Raw genomic sequence first — 21,335 nt, forward strand, 5'->3', positions numbered from 1 at the left:
CAATAACGTACACAGTTAATATTCCGTAGCATATTAGAATGAGACCAGTTTTCTACACTGCGCCTGAGTTACATAACCTCCAATCAGCATCAGTGTAAAATCACCCCTAACAGTATTTTTCACCAAATCAAGAGCAAAGCACTGCACAGGATAATGAACATAGCTCTGTGATCTTGCATAGTAATGCCAAAAAATGAGGAGACATTCTTCATCTAATCAAGAAGCTCCATAGAGAGCACCAACTGCATTGACATGACACATGACAAATACTGGAGGAGGTGGAAAGCATTATCAAATGTGACCCAAGCCCAACCGGTGCAGTATGCTAGGGGGCCCTGTCAGAAAAGGTTATTTAAAAGTCCCTATTGAGTCCCCTGTTTGGCTTCACTTGTTCAGTCTGAGGTTTGGGCATGATACCTGGAGCAACACCCACCACCTCTTACCGATATGATGTGACGGTTTACAACAAAATCAGCAAACATGAAAGAATTAAGCATAATTTGATTTGATAATAAACTCAAGTGAAATGCTTGTTATATTAATTATGTTTTGTGTACTTAATTGGATTAATAGCCTGTCTTACATTCATTAGTTGTAAACTTAAACAGTGTGTTTTTGTGAGAAGCGCAAATGAGAGTTTTATGATGGAAAGATCTTTATGTATGCTTACCACTATGCTTTATTCACACATGCATAAGCATTTTTGTTCACACAACAGAGTTCTCCACAGTCCTTTAGCTATATTTAAATAAAAGCCCACACAGCCATCTGCTTTGAACAAATAAACACACAAGGGGTAAGTAAGGATGTCAAATATGGTGAGTGACATCAAAGAAAAGTACTCTGTTGGAACGTGTGCATAAGCATGCACAGAAATATATTTGGACTATTGCACACACAATAAGAAATTGGCAGAGATCCACATTACAAAAACAGTAGTCCAGAGTTGTAATTGTTCATGGATGCATACAGGGTAATGTACAATAGACACAAGCATTAACATTAAATCAAAAACCATAACCATGTGTGAATATGAGGAGTTTGTTCCTGTTGATGACAGTGAGCTGGTCGGGTTTTATAATGCTTTTGCAGAGAAGGAGCAGAATGTCTACGTTATCTTGTTATCTTGTCCAATATTTTACTGTCACTGTCTTTTTCCTCGATTCTGCCTTTGAAAGCAATCTGCAGCTCAGCTTTTCAAAACATAAGGCTGGCACTGTTTTTTATTTCGGTTACTATCAATTGATTGCATGAAAAGACCTAAACCAACAATGAGTCAGTCAATTCCTCAATACTTTCTGACTTTCCTAAGTAAATCCTTCAAATACATTGTTTCAATATAAAAAAGCTTTAGTCATTTCTTAAACCAGCTGGCCACTGTAAATAGCAAAAATTAATCAAATAGGAGTGAACTGTGAGTTTGTTTGGGACAATTTTTAACTAAGGATTTGTTGTTGAAGTGACTATTTAAAGCAGATAGTGTAGTTTTTTGTGTTTGTTTTTTAAATTTTTTTACTTTGCACGGCAGCTGGATTCTTGCAATATCACGCGAGAATCGCAGTATCACATATCCATGGTGGCTGACGGGCAAACACACTGCAACTTAATGAAACACATGCAAATTAAGAAAACATCGTCATAAGTTCGACAACAAATGTGCAGCATTTAGTAAACACGCTGAACATACACACAACACAATCAAATACACCAATGTGTTGCAAATACACAAACAATGCAAAAAGAAAGGCACACAAACTCCAAAAACAGAAAAGATGCAAAAAGAAAAGCACACAACCTCCGAAAACAAATACAACAACAAAAAAACACAGCATCCAGATTACATAACAGAAGTTCTCCAGGCCTCTAGGGGGAGCGCTAAGTGTAACAGCTTGATTTTCGAACCCCATGGGAAGCTAGCGCTCTGTCTTTTTAGTACAAGTTTACAGACAGGTTAGGGCTGATTGAGTATCACATGTGACCTGAGCCGAGACACGCCCACCAAACGAGAGAAAACATATCTCACACATAGACTTAATATTTACAGTCTATGATCTCAAAGCAGTTGCACACCGTTTCACAACGGTGCACACACTTTTCTAAGATTGAACAGGCCCCTTCTCTCTCGCTCTCTCTCTCTCTCTCTCTTTCTCTCTCTCAGCGGGGTCAAAAATCAAACGGTTCCACTTAGCACTCCCCCTAAAGGCCTGAAAAACTTCTGTTGTGTAATTGGGATGCAGCATTTTTTGTGTTGAGTTTGTGTGCTTTTCTCTTTGCATTGTTTCTGTTTTTGGGGATTGCATGCTTTTTTTGCATTGTTTCTGTATTTGTAGCGCGTTTGTGTGTTTGGTTGTGTTGTGTGTATTTGCAGCACTTTGCTAAATGCTGTGCATGTGTTGTCAAATTAAAGATGTTTTCTTAGTTTTCTCTTTTTGCGTGTGTTTCATTACGCTGCAGTGTGTTTGGCCCTGTCAGCCACCGCACATATCACACAAATTATTCAAATATTGTCAGGCTTCAAGTAAAGCATTTGTGTCCAGGCAGCAGCAAACCGAACCAGTGAGGAGCCACTGGGAGCTACGAGCGTGGTTTAAGTGTGTGTAACGGCCGCGACCATTCACTCAAAACAACAATGGCGAAGACACCCAGCAATGTCTTGTTGCATTTAGTTTGGCTGTGCTCAGGACATAGTACGTAACAGGGTTATTATTACTGTATACAGTTACAGAGGGAGCATAAAACAAAACTAAAAAACTCCAGTTTTCCCGAATGTAGTCTGTAACTTTTTTCTGTCAATGTCCGTGAGCCATAGCCAATGACTCTCAGTTTGCTTTCCTGTCTCTGGTAAAGGACTGCTCCCAGTCCCTCCTGTAAAGCGTCAACATGCACAATACATGGATCCTCAAATCTTGGATACACCATTACAGGTGGGTTAGTCAAGACATCAACAAGATAGTTCAATGCTTTTTGGTCTGTGTCAGTCCACTCTCTTTTCTGATTGAGAGGGGCTTGTTCTGTCCTCGCTGGTCGACATGTGGACTTTAACTCAGTACTTTGGGTTATGTCTGATGAGAGCAGGTCATACAGGCATTTTGCATGACGGGAAAAATCCTGCACGTAGCTCCTATAGTAACCCAGGAACCCTAGGAGTTTCCGGAGTTCTCTGATGTTAGTAGGTGGTTTTGTTTTAAGCGCTTGTACTGCAGCTACTTCTTTATTGTCCATCCTGTAGCCGTCAGCTGAGATCACTTTTCCCAGATAACGCACCTCATTTTTAAACAGGTCACATTTATCCGGCCTCAGCTTGACTCCCCAGGCTTGTTGACGTTTTAAGACTGATCTCATGTCTTCAACATGCTGAGAGAATGTTTTGCTGTACACCAAGACATCGTCTAAATAAGGAATACATATCTTGTCTCTGAGTCCTTCAAGGCTTTCTTCCATACTGCGTTGGAAGGCTGACGGTGCATTAGTTAGGCCAAATGGAATCCGGTTCCATTCATACAGACCCCATGGGGTTGTGAAGGCTGTGAATTTCCTAGAGTCCTCGCTAATGTTTCCCTGGTGGTAAGCTTTGCCTTGGTCCAGCACGCTGAACCAAGCATTTCCACCCAGACCATCAAGTATCTCCTGGATGCGTGGTATAGGGTGCCTGTCTGGGATTGTCTTTTTATTAAGCCCTCTGTAATCAATACATAGTCTTAGGCTTCCGTCCCGTTTTCTCACGCAAACCACTGCCGATGCTATGGGGAAGTGGATTTGCATATAAACCCTTTATTTAACAAGTCCTGTATGTGGGTTTTTACCTCCTCATACAATGGTCGTGGTATGGCATTATATGTTTTACAGTGGGGCTCGAAAGTTTTGGCACCCCAGATAAAAAATTGTATTAATGTGCATAAAGAAGCCAAGAAAAGATGTGAAAATCTCCAAAAGGCATCAAATGACAGATTAGACATTTGTATAATATGTCACACAAGATTAGATTTTTTCTCTCCATCATTTACACTTTCAAAATAACAGAAAACAAAAAAATGGCATATGCAAAAGTTTGGGCATCCTGCAGAGTTAACACCTTGAACTGCCCCCTTTGGCAAGTATCACAGCTTGGAAACGCTTCTTGTAGCCGGCCCAGAGTCTTTCAGTTCTTGTTTGAGGTATCTTCGCCCATTCTTCCTTCCAAAAGTCTTCCAGTTCTTTGAGATTTCTGAGCTGTCTGTCACTCACTGCTCTTTTAAGGTCTATCCATAGATTTTCAATTATGTTGAGGTCAGGAGATCGTGAAGGCCATGGCAACACCTTCAGTTTATGCCTTTTGATGTAATCTTTCATGGATTTTGAGGTGTGTTTAGGATCATTATCCATTTGTAGAAGCCATCCTCTCTTTAACTTCAGCTTTTTCACAGATGGCATCAAGTTAGCCTCCAACATTTGCTGAAATTTTATTGAATCCATTTTTCCTTCTAGTCGGGAAATGTTCCCTATGCCACTGGCTGGAATACAACCCCAAAGCATGATTGATCCACCCCCGTGCTTAACAGTTGGACAGAGGTTCTTTTCATTAAATTCTGTGCCCTTTTATCTCCAAACATACCTTTGTTCACAGCGGCCACAAAGTTCTGTTTTAGTCCACAGAACTTGTTTCCACAATGCATCAGGCTTGTCTATATGTTCATTTGCAAACTTCAAACGCTGATTTTTGTGGTGAGGACGTAGAAGAGGTTTGCTACTGATGACTCTTCCATGAAGACCATGTTTGTACAAGTATCTCTTCATAGTGGAATGGTGTACCACAACTCCAGTGTCTGCCAGGTCTTTCTGGATGGATCGTGCAGTCAAACGTGGGTTTTGACTTGCTTTTCTCACAATCCTGCAAGCTGTTCTGTCTGATATTTTTCTTGGTCTTCCAGATCTTTCTTTCACTTCCACTGTTCCTGATGACGGCCTTTTCTTAATTACATTCCAAACAGAGGATACTGGCATCTGAAAACCCTTTGCTATCTTTGTATAGCCTTCTCCTGCTTTGTGAGTGTCAACTATTTTCAGTTTTAGTTTTCATTGGTTCTTCTGAACCAGAAGAACCAATGAAAACTAAAACTGAAAATATTTTGAAGTCCTTTCTGAACCCCTTTGAAGGAGCATAGTAACTGTTGCTCATGGACTCTCTGCCTGCGCCAGAAATGGTTTGCCGTTTCCTCATAGTTATTCCGATGCGGGCTGTGGCGAGTGAGCTGCTCCCACGCCGTCCGCATACATGGACACTGCTGCTGCTTCACCACCGCCTTTCACAGTTAATCAAATCAAATTTTCTTCAATTCCCAAAAGAAAGTCTTGTTCCGACATCTTGCTGTTCGTGTTCTTGATACACTTTTTTTTTTTAACCAATAAAACGGCTCGGTGTCGTCCTAGTTAGACTGTAACTTTTAGCTCTGTAAGCTAAGCTACCTCGTGTCCCTTGCTCACACACACTGGGGTTTTCCCGTGTTTTTCTCCGCTGCATAGTAATCCTCATCTTGATAGGAATCACAGCGGTGCCTCCAAAATGTTACGCCACTCAAACCGAGACAGTGCTAGTGGTGTATAAAAGTTCAGTTATTTTCTTTCACAGTAGGATTTATCACACAGCGAGTTCAAGAGTTTACTACCGCAGACACACACACCGTGTTTCTTCTATTTTCCACGGCCTTGACTGCCACCTGAAAACGTGTCTTCTAACATATATTGCAGTATATTGTAACAACAAATCACTACACAGGTAGCCCACTACTACCTTTATTTTAGGTCTTCATTTGATAGGACAACTTAGACATAAAAGGGGGGAGAGAGAGGGGGCGATCACATGAATCAAAGGGTCTCAGGTTGGAACCGAGCGGAACCGAGGGCGGCAAGAATTGAGCCTCTGTACGTTGGGCGCACACTCTACCACGTAAGCTACTCAGGCACCCCACATTTCACAATGATTGCATTGGACAGACAGATTTCAGTTTCAGTCACTTCACTCTTGCACTATGATTAAATGTTTTACTTTTTATTATAACAGCAGAACAATGTAATTAATAGACAAACAGACCAGTCAGATAATAAGTAGAGAGATTGGACAGTAATGCTGCTCAAACTGAATAAAGGCTCAGTAAGACTTAAAGCCTTCCCAGCGTGCTGTTTAGTCCCCAAAGTGTCAACATATTGATCATTACATTGTGAGGGCCTATTTTTGTTGGATGGAGTGTCCAATTAGAGAATATTTCCCTGGCATTTTGAGAAAAGACAAATACAAGACCTGAACGGTCTTTAGTAGAGCCTCACCCGACACACAAACACACAATTACGACAAACACACAGTAAGCACAGCAAGAGATTTATTGGCCATAAGTCACTTCCTTCTGTGTGTATATGTGTGTGTGGGTGTACACTCACCTCTCTCCACTGTTTGGTTTCAACACCTTGTGTATAGAGCACGCATACTGTGAAAAAGTACCATATAAAGACAGGAAGAGATGAAATATAGTGAAAGAGAAAGAAAATGAGGGGCAAATAGAGAGAAAAGGGGCAATACAATCAGCAAAATTCATCAGATTCCAAAATGGGAAATGTATATGAGGAGATTTAGCAGTACAGTGAACAAACAGACATGGCACTCAGAGCACAAGATAGATTTCCCAAATCACAGGGCAACATATCAACAAAACCCCGATGTGATAAAAGAGAAAAAAATGAAATTGGAGCAGGACAGAAGGCTTTTTTTAGGATTAGAGTACCAATACAGTGATGACAGAAGAGTGCAGACAAACAATCAAACACAGAGTCTCTGTGATGTACTTACATGGATCTGACTTAGAGAATGTGTCTTTATCCAGCAGATTTCTGAAAAATGAAGATAGAGAATAAAAACAATTGTTACTCAGTGACAAGGAACATCTCATTCATGCTTACATGTTGCTATCACAGAGATCTGAAGTGGTCAATTCTTATAATTCAATTCAACTATTTTTTTGGGTTGAAATTGCTCAATTCTGTAGACCTTCCATACATTCATTTGCTCTTAATAAAATGCTATTTTTTGTTTGAAAGAATCTAAAATAACTATTAATAAAAAAGGTTTTGTAGCTCTCTGGGGGAATTTTCTTTTTCCATCATCACTGCTACTACTCTGATTGGATTCTGATCCACAGGAAACAAAACAAAACTTAAATCTGCTAAGTGACTTTCAAGCCCTCACCCCTCTCCCTTTCAGATGCTTTTCACAACCACACCTGGCATCAAGGAAGGAAATAAAGAACAGTAGTAGGTGGCAATAAAAACTTAAAATTAAACACAAGAGGAAGACAAACCATGGCCCTATGTAGCTCACTTTACGGTTCTTTAGCAGACGTTTTTGTAAAAATAGGCAAACGGTTGTTTACTGCTGCACAGTAACGCTCAGCCATCACCAGAAAAGTGCTTCTAATATCCTTCACTGGTCTTCGTGCAGAACAACTGGATCTGTTGGTCCATTTCTTTAATTGTCTCTGGGGTAGACGCTCCATATTTATGCGCCATCTTGAAATATGTTAGCCGGTAAGGGACATACAGGATATACTGCTCCGCCTTTTGCGTTTTTGCTGTCACAAGATCAACTCACAGGTGGTGCTAATCTGCTAATAGGTATCGTTGCGTCACGGCCCCGGCAAATTTGAAGAGGAAACACGGAGGACCACACATATTCAAAATCCAAATACAGGAGTCTTTTTCTTCGCCCAGAAAACAAAAAAGGATATTGAAAAGAGCAAAAGGCCGGCTTTTTGTGTGTGAAGTGTGAAGGCTACCATAGCTGTAATATGTACTCATAACTGTGTGGCGCAAGGAAGTTGATTGCGATATATAATCTTAACACTAAATGGTAGAAATGCCTAAACATTGGACCTTTAAGGTTTGCTTAGGTTTTCCCATCCTAACAAGTGTAACAAAACTAATCAATGGGTCAGAGAGATGTCAATCAAGCACACCCACACCCCAGTGTTTAAGTACATTAAATTGTCCAGTAAAGTAAAAAGGCTGACTGAAACTAACCTACAGTTTTGGTGTACTTTCAAATCAAGTTCTGATCAAAATACCCATTTGGTTCTACTTTGCCGTTTTAGTCAATATGTGCTACTTAAAGGTATTTTTAACGTGTGGCAGGAGATAATAGCATAGATCAAGTTCTGTATGTCAAAGAGATAATAGAGCACTTAAACATGAAATCGCAACCGTAAAATGTCTGAGCCAATGGTCTTTGTAATGTGCACCACCACACATGCACATTTATCCAATCACTGACTAAAAAATAAGCTTGTATAAAAGCACAGACAATTGTTGGGTTTGGTATCTCGTACAATAGCTGCCTGATTACCAGCATGTCTGTGTGTTTACTAAATGCTCATCTTTTTCTGCCCTCCAAATACCCACCAAGCCTCCCTCTTTGTAATAGCATTCAGAGTGTAACTTCAAACTCTTCATATTAAAGTAAAAATAGTGTCAGGGTAATGCACATTTCTGTTTGTTTTGAAATGTGAATTTTCATCCTGTGGATTATATAAGCCAAGTTGTAAATAAAGTTAGCCTAAATTGTAATTAGTAGCCTACCATTAATTCCTAGACTAATGGTTTTTATAAGTAACTGGTAACTATATGTGTTTTGGGACCAAATTGCTCATTGTAGCGCTCCTCTGAGAACTAGCCTAGAGTCAGTTCAGTTTGTATTCGCACCGACAATAGAAACACTGAAGGGAAGCCAGCCGGCGGTTGGGTATAAATAAAATATTGCATTTCCCTCTTGCATATACTGTATGCTCAGTAAAGCCTGGACCGTTACAAACTGTTGTTTCTATTGTCTTTTGTTGCTAACAGGTTTTTAAAGATGGCTGTTGTCGTTGCTGCATTGGCTCTTGTGTTCAATCAGTTACCGTACACTTATGTCACTTAAGGATACTCTAAAATAGAAGGTAAAAAAGTCCCTAAAACCGGCATTCAAAGAATTACAATCTTTACAATTCTTGCCGTGCCGACACAATAAAAAAGGTGGTTCTTAGAACTATCAAATAGTTCTGGTCTGAAAATGTCATGACAGCTAAAGCCAGGAGTTTTAATTTCAGTAGTTACCCCAGCACAGACCACATTTTAAATTAATCCTTTGAACCTGAAGCTTGATTATTGTCTGCAACATTGATTTACAGCAATGGTTGGAGATAGAAAATTATAGGCTTGTGTAATGTGAAGAGGAAGTACAAAAAGGTCATTGTCAAGGGTCTCGTTAAAGCTGTGTGCTTCTCTGCCCTCCGTCTTGCTCTATCATCCAATCGTCTTTCACCTAATCTGTGTCTCCAAAATGTTTCTTTTTTCTATATGCTTATACGGTATGTGCTACATAAAATAAGTGAAGGGACAAGACAGGACAATTACCTTAGCCATTTTACCCATAGATCTTTATATAGCATAAGTTTACATGAATAGAAGAGTATCATCTATATATTTTGTGATTTCAAGTTGTTTTTGAAAATGTGCACATTAATCTCTACACCATGCAGATTCTGAGTGTAAAATTGATAGGTTAATAAAGGTTAAAAAGCAAGCAGCTTATAAGGACCGCCAATTACGTTTATTGTTAGGGAGCAACCTCTCGTGGCTCTAGTAATTATTACGAGAGCAGACAAGGAACTGAGGTGACAAAGTATAAGAGAGCCAAATTCTTGGCACCTTGACCAAGGTCTGCAGCTTTCTGAAACCTGCCTGTTAACACTAACGCAACGAGACAAGACGCTGTATCATCTCCATAGCGACGACTTTTTGTACTTCCGTTCGAACTTCCGTCTTCCAGGCTTTTTGTAGCTAGCTAAATCATTGATTGCGTCTAATTCTGATTGTGGATAACGTTAGTGATAGTGAGATTATTACTACAGCATTGCTATTGGCTGTTCAAACAGGTGATGTCTTCTACATCTGAGCTGAGACAGGCCAGTTCAGACCTTTTCTCTGCAACGTTCTAAAACAGTTTTGCTAATCTTTTTTTTGAACTTGGCTTAAATTAACTAGTTCCGTTTCAGAGCATTTAGTAATAGTAGTAAAACTGCACATAATATAATAAATGTATTCAGCGTTCCAACACAGCAACCAATGAATTCTTTGGAAAATTGTTCATCTATTGCTCTCATTTGTATATTTCTTTTTTAAAGCACTTTCATCTACTCTTCCTGAGCCTTTTTCATTTGCATTTTCATACCTCTGCCCGTGTTTCATGTGTTGGTGAAACACCTCCATCATGCTTGCTTGACCTTTTCATTATGCCTGTCAGAGGCTTCTGTGGGCCCAACACTATTACCCACCTTGTTTTCTTTTGCTTGCTCAGTCACTACAGTGACATGAGAGCCCTCACTCGAGATGCCAAAAGCCCACTGGCATCTCTTGATTCTTGTATTGGTTTTTATTTCTTGTTTCATTTTACTCAGCAATCTCTCCTGTCGGAAATCTTCGGCTGTTCTTTCATCGACCTCAATCTATTTTGTCTTCTGTATTTCTTCCTACCTCCCTTTTATAGCTTTCAAGAGGAAGTTGAGAAGACAATTACCGAAAAAAACAAAACATGAAATCCTGAAACCTCATGGTTTTCATCTCACGTTCACAGTTACAAAGACGATACTTGCTGTTGTTCTGGCATTGAAGTGTTGCAGAATTTGAATGTCTAGGTGCAGAGTCCAAGGTTTCAGACACACACGGCACTGACTTTAAAAGTCATTTCATCCTAATAACAAAAATATTGCATGTCTAAAACTCCAGTAGAAGAAAGGAAAATTAAAAAAAAAAAACATTTTGTTTTCAGTTTATCATGCCACAGGCCATCAGGCTGTTGAATGACTCAGTCTTCTGACAATTTCTACTCGCAATCTAATCACTGTTTGCATTACACTGTGAATGTTTGCATTTGTTCAATGCATATGCTTTTTATAATGCTTTTAATGTCTTGCTGCTGCATGCAATTTTATACCTGAATCTTTTAAATATATTGTGTGTATATTGTGTACATTTTTATATTGTGGGAAACGTTGCAACTTAAGAATTTCATTGCATGGTGTAAAATCTGTGCATATGACAAATAAATATCTTGAATCTTGAATCTTTTGTGCATGTGCGGTTGTTAATAACTAGATGCTCTGTTTGCTTTAATTTATTAATCCCTTCTCTAAGTACACATTCAGTTATATATACCAACCCATCCTAACCAGCACACAACTGGATGCAATAATTATTTCTTCTCCATTGTTATAGTTTGAGTGTCAACCCTCAAGTAAAAACAACAGTTCCATTATAAATATTGTGAACTGTCGTGTAGTATCTTGACCTCTGAAACTATGAATTCAGTCAATGTTTGCTGATGGGGGTGTAAAGATTCCCCATAATGTGAATGTAATGTGAACCAATCAGATTTGAGCCAAAGTCAGTAAGAAAGTTATCAAAATCAGATAAATTCCATTCATAAAAGAGAGTAGTTGTATCATATAACAAATTAGAAACTTCTTCTAAAAATCTGTGTACATGTAGGAATACTTTTCTCTTTTCCTTTAAAAAGAGAGAACTGTGGAGGCTGTCGAGTTGGTAGCTATTTTTCACACTTCATCTAAAAATGATATATTCCTCTAATAAAGGTAGTGTAGGAGTGTAACATTTTATGTGTTCTATTTTTATTTTAACAGCTGTTGGCTCTGATTGCATCAGATCGTGTTTCCTTGCCTGTCTTCACAAATTAGAAGAATCTAAACCAGTGTGTAGCCTATAAAGGTTGTCACAGAGTGCCTTTACATTTTTCTTTGTGTCTGACTCTATACAGAGCAAATAAGTAAATGTCAAAGACAATTTTACTGCATAGGAGCCAACTGGAACACCTGTGTCTGTGTTGAAGAAGCCAGTTAAAGACATGTCTTGGATTGTCTCCTGAGCATGCTACAATCAGAGACTTGTTGAGTATCCAAAGATCTTACTGTTTGTTATATTTGACTTCTTTAGGAGTTCTCTTAAAGACAAGTAATTATACCACAGATCCTGTTCAAGTATAACTAATATAGTCATAGGACGTTCATAGGTGCTAGTTTTTTATGGATGTTTTAATATTTTGATTATATTTATGAAGTTATGAAATAGTTTCCTATTCTTTTAGTACAAGATAAATATAACCATAGAAGTATTTTCTTTTGTGGTTTTCACATTAATCCTCCTTAACCCATTCGGTATTTGCTTCTGTGAAAGTGAGTAATGACACTAATGTAAACCATTGTGCACTGGTTAGTTTCATTGCTCAGTAGAACAACAGAAATATTCACAGTGGACACTTAACATTTGCATTTTTCTGTCATAACTTTGTTGTTGTGTTTGTGTGTACAGTAGTGTGTGCATCTGCAGACATTATTACCCAAGCATGCACCATCCAACCAATTTTTATAGTATTGCCTCCCTTTCTCTCTGTCTTTTCTAATTTAGTTCATGTCTGAACACTGGTCCAAAATGAATCCGCCCATATGTCATCCACCACTACCTCCTCTCTATCTTTGTGATTTTTTTTTTTAACCTTTATTTATCCAGGTAAACTGTTTGAGAACCAATTCTCATTTACAAACATGACCTGGCCAAGAGGCTACAGAAATAAATAGGAACATACTGTACAACTTTACATAATCAAACGCATGACACATAGAACAAGCAACTGAATTAAAAAAGACAGTCAACGAAAAAAGATAAAGACTAAGAGCTTAAATATGTGTGTATAAATATGATTCATGATTGTCAGCAGGAACAAGAGTCAGCAATGTAATTTTGGAGGTTTTGCTTAAAGGTGGAGATTTATTTGATGTGATAAAAGATTTTTTGGAAACAAAGTCTCTCTCATGTTGCAGCTAAGGCATTATCAATGTAGTCTGACTCTTGCTATCCTATGAAAACATTTAGACCAACAGTAACTCTATTTTAGGACTAATATATTTGTAATCTCATGTTAGCTTTTCATTTGAGGCCATCTTTTATGGTCTGAGCGTAAAGAAGGCCAGTAAACGCCACATAGATGCCGAATATTGTTACTCTAATAAATAATGATGGAAAGCTAACTGGAGCTGCCACGTTGTAAACAATGTTCCTCTGCATGTGTATAACAATTGGTGAGGCCGAAACGCTGACGTATACGTATTGTGGTTTGGTCTGCCTGTTGGCATCTTTCCAGAAAGATAATTGGTGAGGAAGATGGATTAATACTTTGAAACCAATAACCTAAACATGACTTTCTGTAGAGCATGATTGATGAGCAGCCTACGTTTCTATGGTGATGAAAAACTATAGTAAGTTTTTTCTATGAAGGTAAATAACCAGGTTTAAGCCCATAGGTGCACAATAAGCGACTAAACTAATTTTGTGAGACAGACCCCTGAACACATTGTTAAATGTTGTCTTAAGTTGTGTACAGTAGTTTAAAGGTTTCCGTGTGTAGAATTCAATGACATCTAGCAGTGAGGTGGCAGATAGCAAAGAACTGAAGCTTGTTCCAGTTCCATGGAAGCTCCCATGTTCCAAGCATGTAGGTGAAGCAACATGGCTGAAGGGAAAATTTGGTTTGTAGAAAACCAAAACATTTTTTTCATACACCTTTTTGATTGGTTCATTTGGTGCATTACATTGTGTCATTAACTACATATGTTGAGTGTCGCAAAAATCAAATAAATAATGGAAATTATGTCAAAAGAAAACTAGGCCTATCTATCTCCAAATGAAAGGCTTTTACATATTCATAAAACAAACATCCAAAGGAGAGACACTTGGTTTATGTCCATTAGCAAACAATGCAATAGAAACAAAATAAAAATACTACATAATTACAGCTTAATTACACATCAATGTAATTACAACAACATCAAAACAAGTGGAAAGGCCAAGAAAACATAATTTTACTTGTTCACTATGAGGGGGTCATTTTCTGTTACTGTTGAATAATTAAAAGCATTTGGTGCCATTAAATTATTAAAAGCTTCTACTTTTGACATGTACACTTTCAGACCTTTGCTCTAGACCTCAGACTAAACCAATTTCATATCAGCACACCTACTCTCAAGTGCATGATAATTGCAGTCAGAAAATATAAATACACATAACTGATAATTGTCTTTTGGTTTTACATATTATAAATAAAATGGAGGATTTAATCATTGTCACAAATTGAGCTGTGTGCAGTGTAAATTTAGCCAACTATTTTCTCTGTCTAGAAATATGAAAGACAAATGAGTGCAAGATAAGGTTGAGGATCAGCCATTTGTAAAGAGCAAATATTCCTAGTATGCCTGCATTTGAAAAAGGTAAAAAATAACAAGATATTAGTATTGCTTCTGAAAGAAAAAGTAATCTTGGTGTCAGAGAGGGGAAGGTTCCATACACAGTGTTTCACCACATGTGCAATCTATTGTATACCGTACAATAGCCCTGCACTGCCCACAGACTTTTAATGTGAAAATTCTTGAAGTGTTGAGATTTATTCATTAAAACTTAACGTCGTTCTTGGAAAAAAGCAAAGTGAAGCGCCTGACGTGACTCTTGCGGTACTGATTCAATTGGTCCTGTGGCAATTAACATTATACTTAATTTACCTTGTGAGCTGTGTTTTTTAACCTTATTTGCATTATTTGTTCGTGCTGGCAACACCCTTGACTATTTATTTTAAACTTTGCCGTCATCTGAATGCTGGCTTTTAGGAGAACTTACGGTACTTCAAAGTTTAGCCAAAATGTAACAAGCCAATCAATTGACGCAACTGAGTGAGGATACACTAGTTTAATCCTCATGACAACCATCCATGTACAGTACAGCACATGGATGGCCATATAGATGTGTATGAGGCTCTCAACCAGGAAGTAGCACAGAAAAAGGCTGTATTATCCAAAGCTTCAAACACCAACACCCAGCCAGCAGAAGCTCAATCTGAGTGTACTCCAATCTAGGTCTGCTGAAACAAAAGCTCATCAAAGCGATTATTTTATCACCCTGTGTCAAATTCAACCCCCGCAGCATATGCCTTCCTAAACACCGGCCCCAAGTCAACAATGGTCCTGCCCTAAATTTTGAAGTAAACCTCACCCAACATTTTATTAGATGAGGTGCTCATCTTCAGCAATATACAGCCACTTAGACTTTGAAAATGGTCTTAAAGAGTGTAATGTATGTCTTCAGGGTTGCAGACTGTGGTAATTACTGTAAAATACAGTCTTCTTTTACTAATGGTGAAATCTCCTTATCCTTTACCACAACGGTGTGAACAGAAAAAGAAAGATGCATATAAAATTAAAAAAATGTTTGATAAATTAGAAAAGATCATGATGCAATTAAACCTTAAAGTTACAATCTCAAATAATACTGTTTTGTTTTCTATGGCAATAAGCAGAAAATTGCAGGTGTATGTAGTCATTACTTGTTTCATAGTTTGTTTAGCCATAGTAACCATTTAATTGCAAGACAAGCAGAGACTGGAAAAAACAGTGTGCTGCTTCAGAAGTTAGTTAAAGAGCAAGTCTGTTGCAATAGCTCCGCCTGCCTCCTCTGGCAGACTAACCAGTGATAGGTGATAGAAAATGGTCACTAAAGGCCAATTTATCCATATGGTTAAATCGACGCTGTGGGTACGTACCTGGGTACATGGAGATACGTACCCTACGCCGTTCCCTACGCCGTTCCGTACGCCGTTCCCTACGCCGCTCCCTACGCCGTTCCCTACGCCGTTCCCGACGCCGCTCCCTACGCCGCTCCTTACGCCGTTCCCTACGCCGCTCCCTACACCGTAGCCGGACATGCACCTCTCAAATGATTTAACTACACCTTGCGGCCACATCAACTGGGATTGGTCCGCTTGGTAGCATCGCATTTCCCACATCCCACATCTCATTTCTGGGTTCTCTTTCTCCATGAACAATATGTAATCAAGGAGAATGTTAACTTTTCCTGCTACAGATTTCCGACCGTGGTCAGAAAGCAGAGGGAAGGAAATTTGTTTTTCTCACTATGCCTCTAGAGGTGGTAGTCGCTCCAAAGCTAATCTCCGACACGCTCTTGCTCGCTCTCCCACATACTCCCCACGCACACACACACACACACACACACACACACACACACGCTGGCCCTGTTATTTTGTGGAAGTTCTAATATGTAATATGTTTACTGTAATAAATCCAAAAATTGTCAATAATCCCAATGCATCATCAGATATTAAGGAAAAATGCTAAGTTGATGTTGACTATCTTTTCTGACAACAATGCTAATGCCAGTATTTTCTAATTTTGAAATTTCCATTCCGGGACGGAATTTCTGTTTGTGTTTTGGCCTGTGTGTTGTTATCAACTACCCAGTTTGAAGGCCAGGCCAGGTTGCCAGAAATACCTGTAAAAACATAAAGCCAGCGTGCTAAAGCTGTAACGTTGGTACAGCCATGAAAGCAGCAAACAAACAAACAGAACCAACAGAGATAGATTCCACCCGACCTAAAAAAAAACAATGTTTCTAAAAGTTGCGTGACCAGAGACTTAACAATCACCATGTAAATATTGGAGACGTATTTGAAAGATGGAAACAACTTGGGGATCAATAAACAGTATAAATTATAAATTATTATTCCTCCTGACCAGGTAAGCACTAGCTTCAGTCTAATTTATCACGGCTACAAGGGACGGGCATTTTATGTCATTTCAACATTTGTGTACTCACATTGACAGTGAGGTTTGTGTGTTTTTAGCTGTTCTTACCGTAATTCTAAGACAAAAAAGTGTGTCTGTAAATTGGGTACAGAGCTCCGCGTGAGCACAGGCTTTTATGACGGTCAATATAGCCAGCATCTAACGTTAGCTACTTGGCTGTGCTGTGAAGTAAATATCTGTCTAGCAACATTGTTTTGGATGTTTCGGTCTTAACCTAGTAACCTTGGTGAACTTCAGAATTACATATTGCACCTTTAAAGAGACCGATGCACACACCTACACACAAGTATAAACTTCAGGCCGCTTACATAGGCTACGGCAAAAAGCTCTTTGAGGAGCCTCTGCAGAAGTAAATCCAGCTTAACTCTGCGCTGCTTGTGATTTTTTACCGGTAACGTTGCCACAGACACCCAATTCATAATTCACAGCAAAATGCAATTGAGTTTGTCAGTAAACTATAGGCTCACTCACCAGTGTGTTAACTTATTCGGCAATTGTGATCTTTGTGAGTATTACTTTAAATATTCCTTTGAGTATTGAGTATTCCTAACACAAATAAACTTAAATGAAGAATTAACTTTTCACTATAGGGCAACAACTACCTATATGATAAATATTTAAACATGTCACCACATTTGCATTACGTACATAATACATTTCAAAGGGAATGGCAATACTTAAGGGGTTTCAAACTAACTTCCTGAAACTCAACTCCCCTTATGTAAATGAGGTTATGAAAAGATCTGAGCTGCGTGGGGGCAGGGTTTGGATATGTAATGTATGTCTCTGTGCACAAGAGAATTTGTGAAAATCAAGAGAGCAGGAATATAAGAACATCAAATCTAAGAACAAGAAGAAAAGGAGGGGAGAAAATGTGTGAGAGAGAGAGAGAGAGAGAGAGCCCTCTGAGATTAGATGTAGAGTATAAAGGAGTTCCTCTTGCACGGGGAGAAGAAACAAGTCCCTGTTAGACAGACATAGCTGACTTTATTTACAGAGATCTGACACAATCTACAATAATTAGACAGCCCCTTTCCTCTAACCTGCAGGAGATTCCTCAGCTCTCCTACTCTAACTGCTCTGAGTGCTGGCTGAGAAAAGGGTGATAAATATCAAGGGATGAGTGGTTCTTTTGAAGAGGCGTTTCAAGACATGAAAATTGAACTGAGGAGATTCTTGACTTGGAATCGAGCACAAGTCAGCATAAATAGGCTGCCACAGGCTAATAAGTAAAACTCTGGGAGCTTAACTGAATACTACTCGCTGATACTGCTTACTTGTAAAAATTAGTCCAGATTCATTCATTTACATTCCATCTTTTATGCATTGTTAGTTAAACTGCCATGGCTGACGTTAACCTTTGGGAAGTCTTATGGAAGCTAGCTTGCATATAGCCAACATATTACAGTATTGCATGAATTTAAATGAAACCAAGAGAAGACTGGGATATTATGCATGTGTGCATCAAAGGTAAAATGTTCCCATCAAAGGTGTATTTTCCTGGTGCAAGGACAGCTTTTGTGTGTAGAATTGAATCTCTGCACTCTAAACTGAAACATGGGCTCAAGACTGTGTGTGTGTGTGGTGGTGTGGTGTGTGTGTGTGTGTGTGTGTGTGTGTGCGTGCGTGTGCGTGTGCGCGTGTGTGCGTGTGCGTGTGTGTTTGAATGTGTGTGTGCGTGTGTGTTTGAATGTGTGTGTGCGTGTGTGTTTGAATGTGTGTGTGTGTGTGTGTGTGTGTGTGTGTGTGTGTGGAAGCAAGGGAGACGTAACTGGATATTCATCATCTGCAGAAATTAATAGATAATGAAAGGCCCAACTGAATGGATTTTTGCAAAATGTCCTGTAAGTTTGTACCTAAGCAAATAAAACGATTTCAACAGCACACAGACCTTTCGTTGAACATAGTGGAGCATTTAGCAGCCAAAGATTCTGATATTTCCCTCAGGAGTTGGTGGAGATCAAACATTGAAGTAAAAGAGAGTGAATATTGGACTTACATACCAACCATTGATCCTCCTTAAACCTAAATGTTTGGCATTGTATGTTATAATGGTAATACAATAACAATCAGCTACTGTTCCTAGGGTGTCCAGATATGGGGACATTTTGAAGCTCCAGTTTTGATCATATTTTTTTATGTTTAACAAATCTGAGACATACAACCCCCTTTCAAATACATTTTTGTAAAAGAAATGCATGACAGTGAAGCTAAAAAAAATGATACTTTTTATATCCCTTAAAAGCCTGATGTTTTGAAAATATGAGCTTTTCAAGGATCGTAAAAAGAGGGCTATCCTCACACTCTTGATTAAAAAAGCATTGCCAGTGAGACAAAATAAAAAAGGGACAGGTGGATGGGACTGTGGTCATCCAAAGCGGATGGCAGAGGAGGAAAGAGGAGGGAACAACAAGGTAAAAAGAAAAGTGCGTTTAGGAAGAGGAGTTATAGTGGAAGATTAAAAAGTAAGAAGCAGACAGATGAGGAAGGGAGAAAAAAGTAACGTTAATGGAAGCTATAGAGGAAATTGTGGAGGTGGAAGAAGGACGATAACATGTTTAAAAGAGCGAGAGAGGAGAGTTGGGTAAAGCATTATGCAGCACAGTGTTATTAAAGATTTCACTGGCCCTTCATCACTGTCTCTCATCTTTTCACTGTCCTTTTATTTGTACTTTTTTTTATTGCCAGTAACACTTTATAATAACCATCATTAGTAGATGGTAAATTGAGAGTTAATTCATCTTTACTTAATTGTCATTTAACTGTTAGCAAACCATAATTTTGCTGTTAAATTATAATTGACAAAATATTAGTAGTGCTGTAAATAAACAGTTTACACATTATATCGCTCATATACTACATCAGGTATTGGGTAATGATTAACTGATTTGTAAACCATTTTGAAAGTATTCTCAGATTACAGCATGTTTTCATACCTGCCTAAAACATTCGCACAGTACTGTATATATTGTATATACACACACACAAATATACTGTACGTACATACAGTATATATATATATAATGTATGTCAATATATATACTGTATATATTATATGTATTATAATAATCTGTTGCAACTTTATAATAACCAGCCATACACTGTTTATAAATGGTTTACAAACCAACAAGTAACCCTTAACAAAGTGTTAGTAATATCTGGTCTATCTATCTATGGTTTCATAAAGGCTTACAAAAATGTTTTTAATCATTACCCGATACCTAATATAGTATGATGGTTATTATAAAGTGTTACCGTGCTTTAATGACATTAACATCAACATCAGGGCGGAAAATTAGCACACAAAACCAGCCAAAGGCAAGTACTTTTTCAAAGTGGCAGGGGACTTTGCCTTGTATACCAGCCACAGTGGCGGGTGGAGTGGTTTTCAGCACTAGTCCGTGACACATAACTGAGCTGAGGTACAGCTGAAAGGAAAGTTATCGGTTAAAGAAATGTGGCGGAATATCCCCGGTGTTAAGAGGCCCGCCGCTGAGTCAGCAGTAGCTGTGAATGTACAAACAGTTGAGGGCAAAGTAAAGAAAAAGAGAAGGTACTTTGTGAACAAGTGGTGCATTGATGACAAAGGGAAAACAAGGTAATGGTTAGCCTACCTTCCCGACAACCAGTCCATGCACCGCACTGTCAAACCTACGCGTTGTCTGAAAATGCAAACTATTTGTTTGTTAGAATAACAACTAAATTTAAATTAGAGGCAATAAAAGACCAAGAGTCATCCAAGTATCTTATCAAGTGCACTGCCATACAGCTGCCAAAGACGGGAGTCCAGGATCAAAGTGAAAAAAATAATATTATAATAATATATTGAAGAAATTCAAAATATGCTAGTGCACATTCTTTTATAAATTCAAATACCGGAAAAAGTGGCTGGTAAAATTGGGCATCCACCTGCCACTGTGGTAAGATTATTTCCCACCCTGATCAACATATTGTAAAGTTTAAAATAATTGGAAAGAGCTCCTCTATAATGTTCTGTAATCCATCTTTATATAACAAAATGAGCAGAAGGAATTTATAAATAAAGCTCTTTCCATTGCCTCTATCATCTGAGTCTAAACTATAGTGCTGGCATTGCTTTAATGTCGGATCAATGGCAGAACCATGTAGGATCGTTTTTCCCACCAGTTGTTGAATTATTCAGGCCAGGACTTCCTCTGGGGAGATTCCTGTTCAGGCTGCCAGATAGACGCAGCAAGCTCTGCAGCTTGGCAGGGAAGCTCGGGATTGTCACAAAATTCCAACAGCCTGGATTGTGCCACAGCATGAGTCGACAGAGGTCAGGTAATGGGCAGTATTAAAAATTGCATGGTCAGGATCCTGACAAAGTGCAGTATCGCTTTTGATATGAGCAGCAGAATGTTTTGTTTTCAAAGTTTTGAAGGTAAAAGTGGCTGATTCTGTCACACAATGGAAATCAACTTGTAGCATCTAGGTAGATTAAAAAATTAAAGTAAGTAGAAGAAATTGTAATTTAAACAGGAAACTGTTTCATACTGTGTGCCCTTCTTCAATAGAAAGAAGAAGAAGACATTTCCACTTCTCTGCCTTAAATTTATTTTAAAAACTGCTTTAAAGTCAGTCAGTGTAAAATGTGTG

General features: G+C 38.6%; 1 protein-coding gene and 1 long non-coding RNA gene across 3 annotated transcripts in view; one reads left to right on the forward strand and one right to left on the reverse strand.

Moving 5' to 3' along the window:
- The window catches only part of cpne5b (copine Vb), a 121,514-nt gene that overhangs the window by 86,004 nt on the left and 14,175 nt on the right, over nt 1-21,335 (reverse strand). For both annotated transcript variants that reach the window (XM_032513729.1, XM_032513730.1), the window contains exons 2-3: nt 6,818-6,858; nt 6,412-6,458 (exon numbers count right to left, since the gene is read on the reverse strand). In XM_032513729.1, coding sequence (XP_032369620.1) covers nt 6,412-6,458; nt 6,818-6,858 — 88 coding nt within the window. The remainder of the gene's footprint in view (nt 1-6,411; nt 6,459-6,817; nt 6,859-21,335) is intronic.
- LOC116687983 (uncharacterized) lies at nt 1,704-9,894 on the forward strand. The gene is made up of 3 exons (XR_004331675.1): nt 1,704-1,714; nt 6,041-6,046; nt 9,764-9,894. It is a non-coding gene; the product is annotated as an uncharacterized LOC116687983 (long non-coding RNA).

The sequence above is a fragment of the Etheostoma spectabile genome, chromosome 4, assembly GCF_008692095.1.
Source record: "Etheostoma spectabile isolate EspeVRDwgs_2016 chromosome 4, UIUC_Espe_1.0, whole genome shotgun sequence".
Classification (NCBI taxonomy): domain Eukaryota; kingdom Metazoa; phylum Chordata; class Actinopteri; order Perciformes; family Percidae; genus Etheostoma; species Etheostoma spectabile.